Source organism: Toxoplasma gondii, chromosome X (assembly GCF_000006565.2).
Source record: "Toxoplasma gondii ME49 chromosome X, whole genome shotgun sequence".
In the NCBI taxonomy this organism is placed as follows: domain Eukaryota; phylum Apicomplexa; class Conoidasida; order Eucoccidiorida; family Sarcocystidae; genus Toxoplasma; species Toxoplasma gondii.
Genome location: NC_031478.1, coordinates 1533560 through 1551313, shown reverse-complemented (window position 1 = coordinate 1551313; position 17754 = coordinate 1533560). Strand labels below are relative to the sequence as shown.

At 48.9% G+C, this 17754-nt stretch overlaps 5 protein-coding genes across 5 annotated transcripts; 1 reads left to right on the top strand and 4 right to left on the bottom strand.

Moving 5' to 3' along the window:
• Nucleotides 1–163: 163 nt before the first annotated feature.
• Nucleotides 164–2418, bottom strand: TGME49_226532 (hypothetical protein). The gene is made up of 12 exons (XM_018780139.1): nucleotides 2275–2418; nucleotides 2162–2215; nucleotides 2068–2108; nucleotides 1935–2011; nucleotides 1769–1881; nucleotides 1605–1713; nucleotides 1437–1548; nucleotides 1265–1379; nucleotides 1068–1207; nucleotides 919–1011; nucleotides 794–868; nucleotides 164–740 (listed from the first exon to the last, which is right to left on the bottom strand). The coding sequence occupies exons 2-12, from the start codon at nucleotides 2178–2180 to the stop codon at nucleotides 600–602; spliced, it is 1035 nt and encodes a 344-aa protein (XP_018636034.1). The 5' UTR covers nucleotides 2181–2215; nucleotides 2275–2418; the 3' UTR covers nucleotides 164–599.
• Nucleotides 2419–3803: 1385 nt separating this feature from the next.
• TGME49_226540 (protein kinase) lies at nucleotides 3804–8460 on the top strand. The gene is made up of 8 exons (XM_002366266.2): nucleotides 3804–4772; nucleotides 4871–4995; nucleotides 5178–5289; nucleotides 5540–5743; nucleotides 6024–6100; nucleotides 6386–6464; nucleotides 6593–6718; nucleotides 6990–8460. Exons 1-8 carry the CDS (start codon nucleotides 4691–4693, stop codon nucleotides 7667–7669), a joined length of 1485 nt encoding a protein of 494 aa, XP_002366307.1. The 5' UTR covers nucleotides 3804–4690; the 3' UTR covers nucleotides 7670–8460.
• A 125-nt stretch (nucleotides 8461–8585) lies between these two features.
• Nucleotides 8586–10963, bottom strand: TGME49_226550 (TBC domain containing protein). Its single transcript, XM_002366267.2, has 3 exons — nucleotides 9463–10963; nucleotides 9207–9291; nucleotides 8586–8913 (listed from the first exon to the last, which is right to left on the bottom strand). Exons 1-3 carry the CDS (start codon nucleotides 10269–10271, stop codon nucleotides 8860–8862), a joined length of 948 nt encoding a protein of 315 aa, XP_002366308.1. The 5' UTR covers nucleotides 10272–10963; the 3' UTR covers nucleotides 8586–8859.
• Nucleotides 10964–11840: 877 nt separating this feature from the next.
• On the bottom strand, nucleotides 11841–15323 carry TGME49_226560 (zinc finger (CCCH type) motif-containing protein). The gene is made up of 5 exons (XM_018780140.1): nucleotides 15261–15323; nucleotides 14422–14942; nucleotides 13807–13872; nucleotides 12884–13291; nucleotides 11841–12540 (listed from the first exon to the last, which is right to left on the bottom strand). Exons 2-5 carry the CDS (start codon nucleotides 14632–14634, stop codon nucleotides 12022–12024), a joined length of 1206 nt encoding a protein of 401 aa, XP_018636035.1. The 5' UTR covers nucleotides 14635–14942; nucleotides 15261–15323; the 3' UTR covers nucleotides 11841–12021.
• On the bottom strand, nucleotides 15067–17376 carry TGME49_226565 (hypothetical protein; the record flags this gene model as incomplete). The annotated part of the gene is made up of 2 exons (XM_018780141.1): nucleotides 15067–15227; nucleotides 17145–17376. 2 exons carry the CDS (start codon nucleotides 17374–17376, stop codon nucleotides 15067–15069), a joined length of 393 nt encoding a protein of 130 aa, XP_018636036.1.
• Nucleotides 17377–17754: the final 378 nt, after the last annotated feature.

Here is a 17754-nt window from a genome sequence, read left to right as displayed (position 1 = left end):
TGTGCGCGTGCATGCAGTCACTGTTGGTCTTGTTGCTCTGGCCAACCCGGTCAGAAAGAGACAGCAAAGGATGCGGTGAAAAGCAACAGTTTTCCCACAACTACTAAACGCGAGATGCAGATAGAGAAGAAATAATGTTGCGCGTCACCGTCGCCATTGGCATCAGCTGAAAACTATTTCTTGATACTATATTCATCCCCCGTGTTCTTGGCGACGGCGGCGCCGTGCCGTGGCAGTAGCAGCAGACACCAGCATGTAATATGTGACAATTTTTGTCCACACCTGTAGCCGTATGCCGGTGTTGTCCTCGAGCAACAGCAACAACGACAACGCTGACAACTTGCTGCCAAGAACTGCACCGCAAATAGTCCGCGAAGTAAACTGTTATTATGTTTCGGGTGGCAGCCTTCTTGTGTCTTTTTGAGCAGATAATGCCGAGTTCACCAAGCTGAGCCACAGCTGGACTCGCCAGTTACTGTGTCACAACGCACGGTGTGTTTTCTGTGTAACAGAAACTGGCGACATATTTCTGCAGTTGAGTCGGATGATAGAGTTATGCTGCACGTTGTTCTGTCAGATAGCAACTTGTGTCTATGCAACTACAAAACACTACAGAAGTCTTCTGTTTCAGCAACAGTCACCAAAGAGAAGCAAGCATCGTATTCGTCGAGAAGATTTTTCGACGTGCTCTGGAGCACCTTGACAGAAGAAGCTGTCGTGGGAGTCAAATCGCCTAAAGTCTGCACTGGAAGAATGGGTCCATGCAGCTTCGGTATGGCTCTGTTTTGCTTACTCTACGAAGCGAGACGGGAGAATCATCATCAGTAGAGCAGTCCTTCGTGTCGTAGTCCTCCGTGCTCTCAAACTTCTGTTTTTTTAAAGTCATCTGCTGAATAGGTCCAACTAACACTTTCTTACCTGTAGTAGGTTCTTGATTCCAAGACTCTTTGGTCCACGACGGGACGCACTCTCGTTTGTCCCGCCGCCTGGTGCTTCCATGCGCCTTTTAGTCTGTGAATGAGTGTTTTCCCCAATACACTGAAAGTAGGCAAAGAGGTGTTCCTTACTCCTACGTCGCTTCGAGAGCCTGCAAACGAAAGGAAGGGCGCAGAGTCCACCGATACTGAGCTAACTGTTCTGCTCACGCGCTCGTAACCACCTGCAACGAGCTTCTTTGCGAGAGCCAGGGAACCCTCTCGGTCCTCTCCTGTAGGGGAAAAATTTGCAGACATGAGTACCAAGTTTGGCATCTTCAAATACATACCAAATCCGGGACTATCTTGCTGTCTGTCCCTAGCAACCGAGATTCTCATGCCACCGATGACCAGAGCTACCAGGAGCACCAGCATGCCAACGTCTCCAGAGTCGCTCCATCGAAACTGAAAAGGCATGTGTGTGCGGAGTTTGCAAACCAAATAAAAAGTCGAAGAACTGACTCCTGTTGGATATGTCATAAATGAAACAAGGTCGAAGGGGCTGTTCGTGTGCGCACAGAAGTAGGAGAGCATAATTGATACGCCAGCCACGGCGCCAAAGGCGCTCGTGAACCTGATGAGAAAGGGCATGGACCGCATCTGTAATTGTACGAGCATTGCTAGCCTTACGCAGTGATAAAATTCTGTGCCATCCTTCGGTTCTTACTCTCCCACAAAAGGTATAAACCGAAAGTACCGAGAGAGATGGGTAACAGAAGCCAGATCCATCTTCCGAGTCCTGGTGCAGCGTCATGAGACAGGCAAGCGAGATATCGAAAGCATATCGCGTCTACCCAGGTACATGTTCGCAGCGTTGGCAACAGTGAGCATGTGTACGAGGTTTGTGAGAAGGTAGGATCCCCATAGAGGGCCACAGATGACGAATGCTGGATCCGGGTAACGGAACCTGAGAGAGAACGCTCAGTAACCTGCACTACGGAATAGGAATAGGGCAGCTACCCTAAGTATCCAACCGCGGAAACAATTAATGAGACAACTGCTGCAACGAGGGGAACAAGGCCAAGATATAGCAGCCCCTGAAGTTGGCGATGAACCAATTCCACAGGCAGAGGTGTCGTCACTCCTGGCATACCTTCAGAGTAACGCCGAACGCCATAAATCCAAGGTTGAAGGCTGCAATACTGCATCCAATCTTATTCGGCGGTGTCGACTGTGTAGCTGTCTACCTGAGTACCAACTTCTCATCGGTTGAGTGCGTGCTGTTGCGCACAGCCAGAGAACTGCCGTTGGCAATGTAAAAGCAAAATAGATCTTTGAAACCCAGAATATTGGTATTTACAGGATGGAAAAGAAGACGCATAGATTATAGTAAGGGCGGATGCAACTGTAGCGTCAGAGAACTGGAGGGACGCCAGAGCAGACAAATCTGGCAGCGATAGCTCGTAGCCAGTGGTGGACTGAGCAACCTCTACAGTAAATTCTGGCGAGGGTGGTAACGTGATGCACGGACTGTCTTACTGACCTGGCTTCGGCTCAACGTACTTGCCGGGTTGTGGACCAGCAACAGGATACGGTGCTTTCTGACTCGAAAGTCTGTCAGCGGCCGTGGCTTCCTCCGCTGCCGCCTGATGAACGGTAACAAGGACCGCCCACCACAGAAGGGGAATGATACTGCACACCATGATTAGAAACAGAGCGTGGAAATAGCAACTTTGTTTGCGTCCGGTATTACCACGGTAACAGAACGCCTGTGGTGGAAGTAATGCCGAGAAATACTGTTCAATAGGCTGTACATACTGTGGGCAGCAACGTCTCAGTCCCAACGGTGGTCGGATACGTGCATGAATGTTATGTTTGCTAGAACTTCATATTTATACATAGTGAAAGTACGGAGACCTTCGCTGAGTGGCAGCTGCCTAATCGCAGCTGACCACAAAGTATAAACATGCATCCCCCTATCGTTTGAGAATGTAGTACAAGCGGAAAATCAGCTTCAGACTCTGTTCATCAGTGCCACAATACTCTTCTTATCGTACTGAACCTGCATGTGCCGTCCACTGCCATGTGTTCTTTTTCGCATACTGTCCCCCTGTCAACGGCAATCCGCTAGTAACGAGCAGCTGTTCTGCATGAGGCCAGAAGGCTCCAGCATTGAACGGAAACGCTTTTACGCCTGTCGTTCTGTACAGACAGTGTTGCAAAGGTCATAATGGGGAGAAACCGTCATCCCACGTTGATTGGGCTAAAATGTAGGAGTCATGCTGAGTCGCGAGCGGTACAACTTTTCATCGATCGAGGTACAGGAACAAAATCAGCGACTGAATCGACACTCAAACCGCAGTACCGGCAAGATGGTTGCCACAGGGGCGGTGTGTGTACGTCGGCACTGTTTAGACTGACAGGGAGAATCTGATGGGCAAACGATCTCGTTTCCGGTGCCACATCATCTACTGAAGCTGATAAGGATGAAAAAAAAATGGAGTAGGAACGCCGTGTCGTAATTTGATCCGGTTAAACTATGAAAAGCGTAACAGCGATGTGCCCGATAATGGAACCAATAACGCCCTGGATCGCTACCACATTCAGACAGCACCCAAAGCTGTAAGTGCAACTCAGGGTGGTTGAGCTACCGGAATCTAATGAACCAGTGGGACGGAAAGGTTCGTGCAGACGCCTCAGAGCATATCAAAACGAACTGTTCGTATCGGTAAATTGATGATGGCCCCGCTGTACCTTGATGGCGACGTCGCCCTTGACTGCTGCACGTCGTTGCTTTGACGCTGTCGCGATGGTCGTCTCAAATCCCGTTCGGCATAGCAAAACCACCAGAGTATCCACCAGCCTGCTCCATATGGCTGCTCCTCTACTCAAAACTGCTGTCAAATAAAAGGATGCTTGCTGGTCGCTATACAATAGTCTCAGGACCGAGTGTGCTGTTCTTATAGGCGGCGGTCCGCTGTAAGTCGTGTCTCGACCGCAAGTCATTCTAGCAGCAAGCCCCAAAACAGGACGGGTTTTGCGCCGGGGCCGTGCGAGCGGCCTCGTTTTGGTATAGCCGTTCCGAAGAGATCTGGGTCTCGCAGCGAGCCAGTTTTAGACTAGTCTGTCCCCTGTTTTTGCTCACCGTCCTCCAGTGACACGTAGCTTTTCCATCAGGGATAGTAAAGCGGTGAACGTGCTACTCTACAGAACGCTTCTCGCCTACAAACTTCAGACGTTTTTGACAGTCATTGCTTGCACTAGCACTGTTCACGGCTCTTTCCAGCTCAGCCTAAAGAGGCCGGGCAAACTGTTTTGTTCTTTGTCTCGTTGCTAGCTGCTTCCCGCTAAATAAATTTCGATAACCACATTTTTGTAACGGGGGGGTGTATATCTGCGTGGTCTCTAGTGGGCTGACCTGTGGTTGCATCTCCCGTTGTGTCGGACTTTTCGTGCAGAACGCAGCCACATATGCTATGTTTCGTGACCTGCAAGGCGTGTCCTTTTGAGGCATAGTATTTTTGCTTATTCTCTGTGCAACCGTACTCTCCATTCACCTGTCTCGGTTTTGTGGATTCGCTGGTAATCTTGTTTGTCGGGCGCGAGCTTCGTGGCATGCGTCCTGTTAACACCACTTCCTGTCGCTTACCAGATGCAGCTGCTCATCATAAAGAGGTGAAAAACGGCTTGAAGAAAACTGTAGCTGTTGGCTGGAAACGCAATGTTGTTTCCTCTCCGCCGTGTCCACCAAGCACCGCACGATTGGAGAATGCGCAATGGGCTATCCGTGCAGCTTCGAGCCGTTCGTTTCGTACGAACCATGGAATCCTGAGGAGTACAATGAGCAAAAAGTACTAGGTGAGTGATGGTACATGCAGGGCTGTCTCACCACGTTACGGGGCGACCGGCGTGGAAGTTCATATATATCTTAGTTTCGTGTGGTGTGGTGGTTACAGCCAAGGCGATTCACGGCACTGTCCTCCTGGCTGAGCACCAACCAACGAGGCAACTCAGGGCTGTTAAGAAGATTCCGAACAAAAATGTTTACAAACGAGGTTATGGACAGCTCGAAAATGCACTAGTGAGTAGAAGATCACATGGCCACCTGTCGAACTGTAGGCCGCCCATGCGCATGACCAGCTACCCGTGGAGGTTACACACAATAAGACGTAGCCCAGGTCATTTGAGGTGACATAGCACCTTTATTTCCCACTCAATTGGCAATAGCCCTCTGCTGTTCTGTGCTCTTCCTGATTTCTTCAGGTAGAGATTGGGGCCTCCCTTTACCTCTCCAGGCACTCCATAGCTCCCGTGGACGGGATTATCAGGACATATGGCGCCTACCGCGATGAGACAGACACATACCTCGTTGCAGGTAAGACTTTTTCCAGACAAACAAAATGAAAGGAAGATTCATGGTTATCCGCTTGTGAATATTGACATTGAGGGCTCAGTGTTGTGTCCGGTTATCTGTGGCATGTGTGTCACCGTGCTTCGTTGGCAACGGATCCAACTCAACAGCAAATCCCGCTGGTTCCTCTTGCTCCACAGTGAATCCTTTTTTAAATACCATCAGGTGTTTTTGCGTGTTCGCGCTGGTGCCTGTGGGGAATTTCTGTTGCCAGAATATGCTTCAGGTGGAGAGCTGTTCAACGAAGTGGCCCGGGTGGGTCATGTGCAAGAAGAGCACGCGCGGCGCATTGGCCTGCAGTTGCTCCTTGGTGTCAAATCTCTTCATGATAACGGAGTCTGTCACAGAGATCTGTCACTCGAAAACACTCTGCTTCACTCGGATGGATCTATACGGATCATTGACTTCGGCCAAGCAGGTGCGCTGGGAAGACTTCACTCACGAGGCACCACATTTGTATGTGTACACACATAAATGTATACTTGTTTTCACCGGTCAAACCTTGTGTTCGCTGTGTGGCTACGCTGCTGTGCGTGACTTTCCCTCTCTCCATTTAAGCTGCTACACATGAAAATGCATGCCCACAAGCATGTATTCATAAGGTGCGGCTCAACACAGCAGCTGGAGCTGAACCACGAAGACGAAAATTCAAAGGGAACAGCGCCGCGCCTTTCCTCCCTGGTGCTCTGTCCTTTCAGAACCATTATTCGACGAGACAGGCAAAGAAAAGAACCTAATCAATGCTGCGGGCAAAATGTACTATCGCGCTCCTGAGGTATGTGGTGTAAAGGCAAGACACCACACTGTCAGGTGTTTACCGTCCTTGTCATGAGCACGTCAATGAAACGTCGGCACGGAGAGGCTTCTTGCCCAACATAGTATAAGCGTGACTATTCGGGCGGTGTCCAATGATTTTTACTTTTGTCGGCTACTCTAGCGGACACAAAGATTCGATCCGAGCTCACTGGAGACGCTGTATAATGGCAAAAAGACTTTGATTCCGCCGTTGTCGACGAGTGGTGAATGCAACTGTGTGCGTCTTCTGTTGTGGTGCTTTCAGATGTACTCAGGCAGCTATCGTGGTTCAGCCGTAGACATATTCGCTGTGGGAGTCATGATGTTCATTCTCGTATTTGGAAGTAAGTCTTCACAGTAAGAGGTGTTCTTATCTTCTATTAGGTAGTCTTGCACCAGATAATCGTTAAGCAAACACAAGTCGTATGAACTGTTCTTTTCGAACGTCTACCTTGTCTCTCGGAACCTACAGCTCCTCCGTGGCTTCAAGCCACTGCACTGGACGACAGATATGTCTTCATTCAGACTTTTCAAAATGGGTTCGAGCGGCTCCTTGTTCGGTGGAAGAGGCAGCACTACGTGTCCAAAGAACTGCGAGGTATGTCAACGTTATTCTTCACTTCGTAGAGGAATCTCGATTGCTTTTCGTACACTGCCATGTAAAGGTGACAGACATATGTATAAGTCCATCAGTACAACGGGAGGGTGTAGTAAGGTATATTTGAAACCATAGTAGCAGGTGCAAGATTTTTGCTGTGCTATATGCGTCACTGTGTCTACTTCGCTCGTTTCTTTATGCACCATGGCAGGCATAAATAATCGTAGTCTACATCTTCCGCAAAAATCTGTTGCTGAATTTCTGCCTTCAGATCTGATTCGGTCGATGATTGTAGCAGATCCTCTTCAGCGACCGACAGCAGATGTAGCGTTAGCTCATCCATGCTTCGTCAGTGCAGATCCTTGTCGGGACACTGCCTTGCATCTATCACTTCTGCGAAATCGCCTACAACAGCATCGTTCGGGTCGGGCATCTCTACACAAGAGATGTGTTCAAATTTCTGCACGATATAAAGCCGATCCCGAAATCCTGGCTAGAGGAGGTCAAGTGGAACCGCAAGAACAAGCTCTTCTCGACAGGAACACTGTCGGCTCGAAGGACACATCCGGGTGTGCATCCCAGTCGGGGCCTGTCGTGATCACCGTTGTCACTGATTGTGCAGAAAATGTCCCGAAGGACTCTGTCTCTCCCCCGACCATTCCAAAGAGAGCTACAGTCCCTCCGAGTTCCCTTTTTGTTCCTCAACATACTCAGCCGAAGTCGGCCTCTACATCGGCGACAGATCTTGCAGTCTCCTCTGCCGAGAGACCCAGCCACCGCAGTGTTTCTGCCTCACCAGCGTCGCAGAAGCTACGCGCTCTCTCTCAACTTGTAAGTAGACTCGCAGGTGTCAGATTCCGTAGGCCTAGCCATCCTCATGCTTCTGGAAGTAGCGTGCCTCTAAAACGTCATGTAAGTGATATCGGGAGAGGTGAAGAACTTGAAGATTAAATCAACCGAGGCAACGGTGCTGTGGGTATGGGCATTTGCCGACTGATGACCCCTCTGTGGGACAAGGCGATTTCCTGCCACTGCAGGACTATTACGTAGAGACTATGTGTATGACGGACCCCGGCGTCGTATTCCTCCGCGTTGACAAAAACGTGAGTTGGGGGGGAATACGCTCTCTTGCAAAGTTATCAAGAACTGAGCAGCCGCTTGGAGCGGTTTTACAGATGGTTTGCTTGATCCGTGAGAAGAGGAATCAGTAGACTGTTCTCGGGGGGAAGAGTGTCTTCTCCCGTTGTTCACGATTCTGTGAAGCAAAGCCTTTGCCACTTGCTCTGCAGAAGAATAGAGTGCTCATTGCAAAGGGGCAGCTGTGAACAGCTGCTGCTACGTCTTCGCGTGGCTGTCCTGGGAGACTTTGACGCCGAAAAACCTGAATTTGAAGTACGGTTGAATGCAAACAAACGGCAATGCAGCTTTTCTTCTTTTTTTTTCTGTAAAGCACTCTTCCCTTCTTAATGGTGCTTCAGTTACTCCGGATACAGGCGTTCCGTGTTCCCTATGTCTCAGCTAGTTTCTTGTTTATTCCGTTGTGCTCAAAAACCGATCGATCACTTTTTTGGGATATAGGCAACAAAATAACTTTGCAAAAGGACTGAGTACGCATGTTTCACGAGGTTAACTTCTGTAGCTTTGTCTCACCTTTGCCGCGATTTTTCCGCACACTTGGTTTCTGATTGATTCTACGATACGGATAAACACCTTTGACATTCTTGGTGACAGCTGCTCTAGGGCTTATGAACAATTAAAAACTTCCTATGGAACTGAAGAAACGTCTGTAATGTTGTCCGTCTCACCCCTCTGCTGCGGACCCCAAACAAACGCGTATTCGGAGATAACGGTAGACGCTATGTTTCGACCAAAACGTCATCACAGTCTTTCAGACGTATACTTTCAGCACCAGCTTATATGGGGTTGAGATGAACACAGCGAGTTCTCACGAAGCCAAAAAGAAGCCAACTGCTTTCAATATGAAGTTGAACAACTCTCGAGTTGAGAAGTTACGCAGCAACCGGCAGTCCGGACCGCATTTTCATTAGTTCCACCATCTACAAACAACGGAACTGAAACACCGTGTTTCTTGCATGTGTAAATTATCAGTAAGCAGGAGCTCCAAATATGCGGCCGGACCACTACTCATCTTCTTCGTCGGAGAAAACGATTTCGTCGTCGCTGTCGAGTCCCAGCTGCAGAAGCGCTCACAAGAAAACAGTACAGTGACATTGAGTATGCTACACCAACAGCACTAGAAAATTTGTATCACAACAGCCTGATTGACGGGACGCAACGAAAGAGCCAGACCAGCTTGGAAATATGCAACAATGCGTCAACGTGTATCTGGTAACTAATCTGAGCATTCCCTACACACACATATGCTTCGATTATAATTCACGTCAACACTTATTACGAGAACTGATTTAGAGAAAGTCCTCCAGAATACAAACAGTTAGTAGAACACGTTTCCTGCGCCCAACCGTACCTGCTTCTCACGTTCCTTTCGCTTTTCCTCCTCCAAGCGCATTTCTTCCATTGCCTCCTCCCTGAGTTTCTCAATATCGGCGTCCCTGAAGCAGCAGAATGTTTGAACCATAACGCGATCAACGATAGATGACGGAAACGGACGCTGATGCGGCTCCTTCCAAACGATACAAAACAACCAGCAGAAGAAGCTACAGCACACAGATTCCACTTTTCCACTTTTCGCTCTTGCAGTCGACGCAGCGTGTCAATCTTACCCTAGATCGAAGTTGATAGCATCTTCGACAATGCGAGTGAAGAAGGAACCCGGCTGGTCGCTTCCTTCAGCCTGCTTTGTGTTGGGGTACAATGACTGGTCCAGCCTCAGGATGGCGAGTGTTTTGGAGACGTCCTTCGTAGCAACCAAGTCTGGCTGTACATTTTTCAGAAGTGCGAGTCCGAACTGGAAAAGAAAGGTGTCCTTTTTTTCTAGGAAAGCTTCTAGGAAGAGCATCATTGCTTCGAAAGTGAGCACGTGAACATTCATTCCGATGAACCACTTAGAGACGTACGCCTCCGGGCAGGTGAGGTCTTCGATGGTTGTCGCAACTTCCGGGAAGAACTTGTGCATGAGCTTTTGATACACTCGAGCGTCACGCACATAGGCTGCAGGGGCCGACTTGAAATACCCAGGCACGTAGTCACGGTGTAACCCGATCGCAACCTTCGCAACGTCCTCGGGAGGAAGATAAAGCAGCAGAAAGGCAACCAAGAACCCCAAGCCCTGGTGGTAGTCCTGTAGCTCCGGCCACAAGGATTGCAAAACTGAAACCATCTGCTCTCTGTGCTTTGGATCCTTGAAGGTTCTCTCTGCGTCCAAAACAAAAATTCGTCGCGCTCCTTCATCGCCACAGTCCGGAACCAATTCAATGCTCACGTCGGTGCCGGCCCCACTTTCAATCAAGTCGACGAGCTTCCGCGCTCTCTCGATCATCTCCGCCGCATTCTCTTTACTCACGAAATCCGCGTTTCGGTTAAGCAGAGGAGCGTCAGCCTCTGTCTTCCAAAACTCTTCAGATCCAATCATCGTGTTTGAGATGCTTTCAGAATCGTAAAGAAAGTGGTTGGCACAGCGGCATTGAGGAGCACAGGCACAAGGTAGGCGGCAGTTAACGAATCCTCCTTTCAGATGGAGGAACAGATCTTTACCCTAGCATATACGCATTATTTTAGAAGTTCTTCACAACGCGACTGTGTGAAACAAGACAGACACATTCTGCACCGTCCTCAAGAAGATGGACGACGGCCAAAGACCCTTCCCTAGTACAGGGCGCACGTTGCCAATTCCCGTACGCATTCAAATATGCCTTCTTCACTTCAGTAATTGTGTTTGCGGCTTGGCATGAGTCCACAGTGATGTCTTGACCTTGCGTTTTCTCGGCTGACGTGCGAAAATCATGCGAATAGTTACAGGAGTCGAAGCCCTGCTTGCCCTCTACTGCATGCGCCCCGCTTCTGCGTAGCTGCTGCACACAAAGCTGCTTTTTGTAGAAGCAGCAACCCAACGACGAGGATCAAGCCGGCTGTCCACACCGAGAGTCCACATAACGATAATCTCATGAAGTTTTCTGTTTCTTTGAAGGTGAAGAGACGGGGGAAGTCGTTTTTTAAAATGGTCAACACTTCTACCCGGCCGTCTTGAAATGACGCGGTGTGGAACCTACTCTCGTGTTGGTCGCATCCTGGACCAGCGAAAGCGTGGAGACTATTCACTTTTACGTACAAAGCAAAACTTCTGGGAACAAGATTTTTTCACGACTGGCCTGCTCACGGAAGTCACCAGCCTGAGTTAGGGGGCTACGCGTGAAGTGGCGGTAGAACGCCATCCTGCTACCATCAAAACTGAGGAAAGTATGCAGATTCGCGTCGGGAACCGAGATCTGTTAACCCGAAACTGAGGTGATGACGCTCAGGCAGGAGAAAACGATGCACACTTGTGTCGTACTAATCTGTGCCATCGATATGCTGCTGCCGCCCGAAGATGGTAACGCACGACTTCAGGCATAGATGCATTAGGAAAGTCGATACGAACAAAGAAATATAGAAGCGATTCATCCGCAATCACATTCGATTAAGCTTCTTTGTATTTACTACCCCGCTGGCGTAGTGATCGGTGCTAAACAGAGGGAATGCCTACGAAATAGTTAACGTCTTTCCAAGACGTATATCGCGACATTGACTAAGAAATCGCTCATGTGTACGGCGATCACTGTCAGTAACCTCACGGTGGCAGGAGATCTTAGATAGACGATGGATAGATTGGCAAATGGAGCATGATTGTCGAAGCGTGATGTTACCATCTCATGCCAGAGCTGCTGCGGACACATGAAAATTTTTGCCGGCTTGTATGAATTGTTTCGACGCTGAGGTGTTTGCCTGTCTATTTGTTACTATTTTTTTCCGTCTGCGTGGCGAACTGTAGCATACATTACCAGATGCAGTTTAGTATAAGCATAGAACCAATCCGGTAGTAAGTTACAAGATAGTAACTAATCTACCATAAAAGATGCATGCTTGTGGAATAGCACTACCTCCCGGAGATTCGCGAATACCAAGAACGGCAGGGCTCTGGACACCACTATGTGTGCGCCATCAGTAAAAAATCTGTCCGTTAAATTTAAAAGAAAGCGGATCATAGAAGAGGTTGGCGAAAGTCATTGGGGAACACAGACCGACTGACCCGACTAAAACATCGTCTTTCATCTAAAATTCTCCCACTAAAGAAAACCGCAGTGCTCACTCAATGACTAAGTCTGTTGCAGATGCACGTTTCCCTGCTATTCATCAGAATCGTTTCCTCGCCCATCTTCGCCACCTTCCTCATCGGAAGTGTTGCCACTTCCATCTTCCTTGGAGCCTGCGTCAGAATTACCTTCTTCGTCTTCTCCTGATTGACTGCTCTTTGCGTCATTCTCCATATTTGATTCGTCTGAGTCTGCTTCTCCCCTCTCGTTTGCTCTTCGCTGCTTGCGCCGCTGGGCTTTGCGTTCCCTGTCCATCTCAATGTTCTTCACCTTTCTGAGTAAATCAAAGGCGGAATTGAAGATTCCCTGTGTCTCTTTTCCGCACTGATAGCACTTTATGCTCGTGCTGTAGTGCGTGTACGCACAAGTTTCACAAAAGTAATGGCCACACCGGGTCACAACAGGGTTCATGTTTTCGGTCCACTTTTTCCTGCACTTCAAGCACGCAAAAGGCAGACCATCTTCATCCTCGCTCGCCTCGCTGCTGTCGCTGCTTTTGTCTGTGTCTTCATCGCTATCCGCCAGGCCTTCTGCAATGCGGCGGAGTTTCTCCTGAAAATCAATCAGTAGTCGAAAGACTCACGAGAAACGCGGTGAAGAAACTCACAGAGCCGCACACGTTCACGACCAGGCGGCTGGCGGCTTGCATCGCATCTAAATCTTTTTAACACGCAGCCATCCGTACAGCGACTTTACGACACCTCCATGCAAATCCGCATAAGCCGCGTACCACCACATCTACACTCCGACGAAGCGCGTTGTACATACATGCATGCGTACATAGGCATATGCTCATACGGCACACAAATTTGGATACGGCGCACATTACCACACGATTAACATTGAAAGTTGGCATACGGTCACGGACACAACCGCCTTCCGTTTATTCACTTGCCTGTTTCTTCTTTTGGAGTTGTTGCCATTCCTGTTCGATTTGCCACCCGCCTTTGTAGTCGTGCCTGTCGTGCAAGAACTTGCAGGTGTTTCCGAACCCACAGTAACCCGTCTCCTTGTAATCCTTGCAAATCTCCGGGTTGTAGTCCACATACATGGTCATGCGAACATTGTTTGTCCCGCGAACTGGACCATACAAACCAGTTGACTTTGCAAAAGACAGCGCACCCTCTCGCCTCTTTACGTAAACACGGTGGGCACCCTGCCCACGGTAGATGCCGGCCTCAAGCTCCCCTTTCTCAATCTTCTCGCCGATCTCGGCATTCCTTTCTAGAATGGCTCTGTGATCGTGCTTCCTGTCTGTGTCAACATCGAATATCGCCGTGGCGCGGTTGTCATTATTTATGGTCTACACGCAAAATGTGCATCAGAAAACAGCACACAGAGCGCATACCAAACAAGCTCATGCTCCTATTCTTGATCTCTTTGGCCTTGCCTTTCGCTGGTCGTCACCGTTACAGTGCACATATCCAAGATGAAACATCCAGAAAATCAACGAACATGTCTACACATTGGCAGATGGAGATGATGTTACGTTCTGTATTTAGAAATGATCGCAACACGCACTTAACCATGTGGGTGACTGTGCACGGCTCCACCCTTCCTCGTCGAAAAGAGTCCCATGACGGAGCTTTGAGACCACAGACAAAAATCAAAGGACATATGCATACGGATACAACTATAAATATGAATATATGTGTGAGAAAAACGATGAGCAACGTGTGCATGCATGAGAAAATCGCCGCTCTAAAGCATGACGACAGTATGCTGGCATGCCGCAGCTCGAGCGTGCGAACGATGTAGACTACATACTGAACATCTGCCGTCATTTGACTACCTACAAAGAACGCGAAGGAGACTTACAAGTTTCGGATTGCTTTTAAAGCCATGCAGCATCTCCTCGGCAGTGTGTTTTGTCCTTTCGGAAACCTGGAAAAGTCAAGAAGAGAAACCTACAGTCCCATAAGCCGTCTTCGTAGTAAATCAGTGAACTTTCACTCATTAGCGTTCCAATACAACCACAACACACGGGCATTCAACGCGTCTCCTTCCTGAAGGTCGAACGTTGTTTTTCCAGGTAGCTCGGAGGCATTGGAAACTTGCACTGCTTTCGATGCATCCTCGCTCATCTCTTCTTCACAAATCTCAGCAGAGGCTGTCTTCCAGCTTAACCCCTTTGCCTTGCCTGTCGCGTTTGTGATAGGTATTTTTCCGGTAAACATGCACGCACGGACTGCAAAGATCAGACGCTACAGAAGACGCACCCATTCGTTGTGAACAGTCGAATGTGAAAGCCATCATAAAAATACCGAACTCGATACTCTGTCTCCATGTAAGGAATGAGCAGGAGAAGGAACGAGCATCAGCGACCCGAAAGCCAACAAGTGCCGAAGCATCAGTTCATTCCTAGATCCACAGAAAATTCTCAAATACCACAAGAGTCGCAACTGATTTGACTGCTCTTTGTCCTGCACGTACAGCCTGAATGAAGTGTTTCCCAGTCGAGGCTGTTCTCTGTTTCTTGACGACATGTACAGGATCCTCATCGTCCTTGTCAGACTGTCGCTCATCTTTTTCTGCACGAGTTGTTTGTGTGCCTGACGCACTGCCGCCTGCAGTCGCTTCTGCTTCAGCCTCCTCGGACAACGGGCCCCTTCGTCCTTGCTTTTTTGTCGCTCGTTTCGCAAACATTGTTCCTTTAAGGATATGGTAAGAAGAGAGACAGCTTCACAATCGACTGAGCTTCCAGGGGGAAAGGCAGGACCAACCATTTCAAAACTGGGGTCACCAGCCCACGGTCCAAACAACGGAAGATCGAAATTAGAATTAGTTTCGTGACGTTTAAAATAAGCCACGTATTTCGGGGCTTTCAGTACGACTCAGCCGTTGTACACCGGTGTATCCATGGTGGCCGCAGCTGGAATCCTCTTCCCTTCTGGGAGGATCCTATTCATCGGCGTCCTTATCGGCTCCCTCTTGCTAGAAGAAGGCGTCAGGCTCTGCCGACACGGAGAAAAATTGAACCGTATTTTTAACCCAGAGCTCCGTAAGACAGACACGGACATACCCTCCACGGCAGTGCCACGAATAATGGAACAGCTCCTTCCCTCATCTGTTGGCGCCTCAATCCCTTTTGAATCGAACTAGGTGGATAATTGAGGACCGGAGGAACAGAACGGAAAGTAGCGTGACAGGGAAAAGAGTGGACAGATGCTTTCCTTGCTTTGCATGCTCGATTGTTAGCTGAACATCGGCGAATGACAAGCTCTCGGAGTCGAGCTGCTCTGCAGAGAAAAAATCCAGAGAGAAAAACTTACCGTTGAAAGTCGTTGACAAGTCGAAAGCGACTACGCAAAATCCATCGAATAAGCACTATAACAGAAGCGTTTCTCGATAAATTTTGCGGACGGAAAAGAAAGGCTTTTCCTCATCTCTGCAGCAATGTCCACGCTCTGTTGTCAGCATGCATCCAGCATGACTGAGTTCTGCGGTTCACCTCGGGCACTTCGAGGGCCAGCAACTATCGGACTCTTCCAGTGGTGTTCTTTAATAACCGGGACCAGGCATTCCATTATAGGAAATATCGTCAACTTCGAAGGACAAGCAAAGAAGGAAAGGCTTTTTGAGGCAAGAGATAGAGAGAGCCATGGGACCCTCTGCTGGCGCGACACTGAATACCGTCCCGCATTCACTCCGTACCATAAAATCTCAGGCATACAGCGCGTCTGCTTAGAACGAGAGCCAACTTGAATTTCACATTGACATGTCGGCCACCCGCAGACTGGGAAGGGCAGCATCAGATGGGAGGCACTGTGGAAGAGAGAAAACTGCATCCTATCACCGTATTCGACAAAGATAAGCCGAGGAGAAACGAAGGAAGCTCTTCTCCTGAGCAACTTCCCAGAAAAGTAGGCAAACTATAACACGGTAAAAGCAAGCTTAAAAGAATCTAAACATTTATCTCGTGGCGGCAACGCTAGTTCAGGAGATGTTCGTGAGTACCGTCAGAGTCACGGAGGTGCAGAGACTGGACGGGTTCACTTCCGTGTTTGTTTCGCAAGTAGTTCAGTTCTTTCTGGTTACAATTTGATTCCAATGGGAACAGCAACGCTAGACGTGTTGAGGGAAATGCACCGAGGTTTGACGGGAGGGACAAAACAATCCTGAACTGGAGGTGCCTCTCTAGGATCTGTGAATAAGCGTTCACCACAGGACGCCCATCCAAAAGTACCAGCTAAAGGGATAGCCTGCACGAGTTCGAAAATTTACCGGATTCACAATAGTTTTCTGAGTTCAACATCGTCAGTTGTATGTTAGATGGCAATGCACGCTGTCTGCCCCGTACAGGATTATTAGTCAACTTCTTCACGAACAGAGCGCCGTTCTCGAGAATCCTCTCTAGCTATAGACCTTCCTGATTTGATACAAGATTTCCAGAACGAAAAGAACAGCGAATCTGGCTCCCCCTACCTCTTTCGTGCATTCATCGTGCATTTGTCATGAGGTGGAATAGCGTAGCATGACATTGTCCTGCTTAATATAGAACAACTGAGACTCGCGCTCGATCCCAAAGCTCATTCAGGCGACAGACTCATCACGGCTGGCCATTTTTGTAGAGTCGAGATATGTTGTTTTATGAGAAACTTTGCAAGGTTCCACCAAACCCCAGGAGCTACTACTCATCATAACTCGCCTACAGAGGAAATGTCAGTGATAGCCTCGCGTCCAGTAGCTGTACCTCGGAAGACGGCATCATCACGAGCGTGCCGGCACGCTTCTCGGGAGCCGGAAATATCTGTTTGTGTAGTGCTGGTAAGCAGGAATGTCCCCGTGGGATCAGCAGCCTTTAGCGATCAGCATGTTGCACGTATGGAATTATTACACCTGTTTGGATTTTTCGAAGCGTCAGCAGTTCCCAGCACTCTAGTGTGTACAAAAGTCGTGTCTGTCAAAGCCACTATCGAGCGTGATAAGCGATCACCTGGCGTGCGCAAGTCTGCAGAATTGTGTGCATCCGTATTTGCCTGTTTGAGGTTTCTAAGGGCAGTAACGTCGACATCACGAGCTCGCGGAGTTCTTTCTGTATTGACTTTTTTGTTCTATAATTTTACATCACTAGCTTTCACAGGAGCTTATCCGCAATGGAAACGTGGGGGCGACGGTGACGTTCCCTTAAAAAACAGACATCGGAAGTACCTTACCGGCAGCAAAGCGAGGCAATGCAGAAGCGTTTTGCTGCAGGTGGTATGCCTTCCATATATGAACCGGATGGGAGAAACGCAAACATAAAGCCGCGCCCCCGTTCTCCACCAACACACACTGTTTCATGCATTTAGACAAGCACGCATGACGAAACAAGGGCCGCGTCCACGAGCAGTGTGGGGCTCCACGAAAGAGCAGGTTTCTTCCCGCGGCATTGTACTCAGGGATCATTGACAGCCAGTCTGTTCTAAATTAAATAGTTCTCTTCGGCATTCTTTATGGGTGAAGACTGTCATTCAGTCTATTTGTGACTCCAGAGGGCGCGGCTTCCTGGTATGAGGCTACATTCAGGTGACAGTCCATCGCTATGGCCCCTCGATGTCTCCCTTCTGCAAAAAGAAGAACTATGCGGTTTTTCATGTTTGGGCTGGCCTGCGACAAGGTTTTCTCAGAGTATGCACAGCACTTGATGATGTCTCCTGTTCGTGAACAGAGAAGTAAGACACAACGACAGGTCGTTTCGTCCTCCAAAGTTGCGAGACCTTACAGATACCCCCTGGTGGGGGGGGGGGGGGGGGAAAAGCCGGTGCGTTTGGGGACTGTGCATTA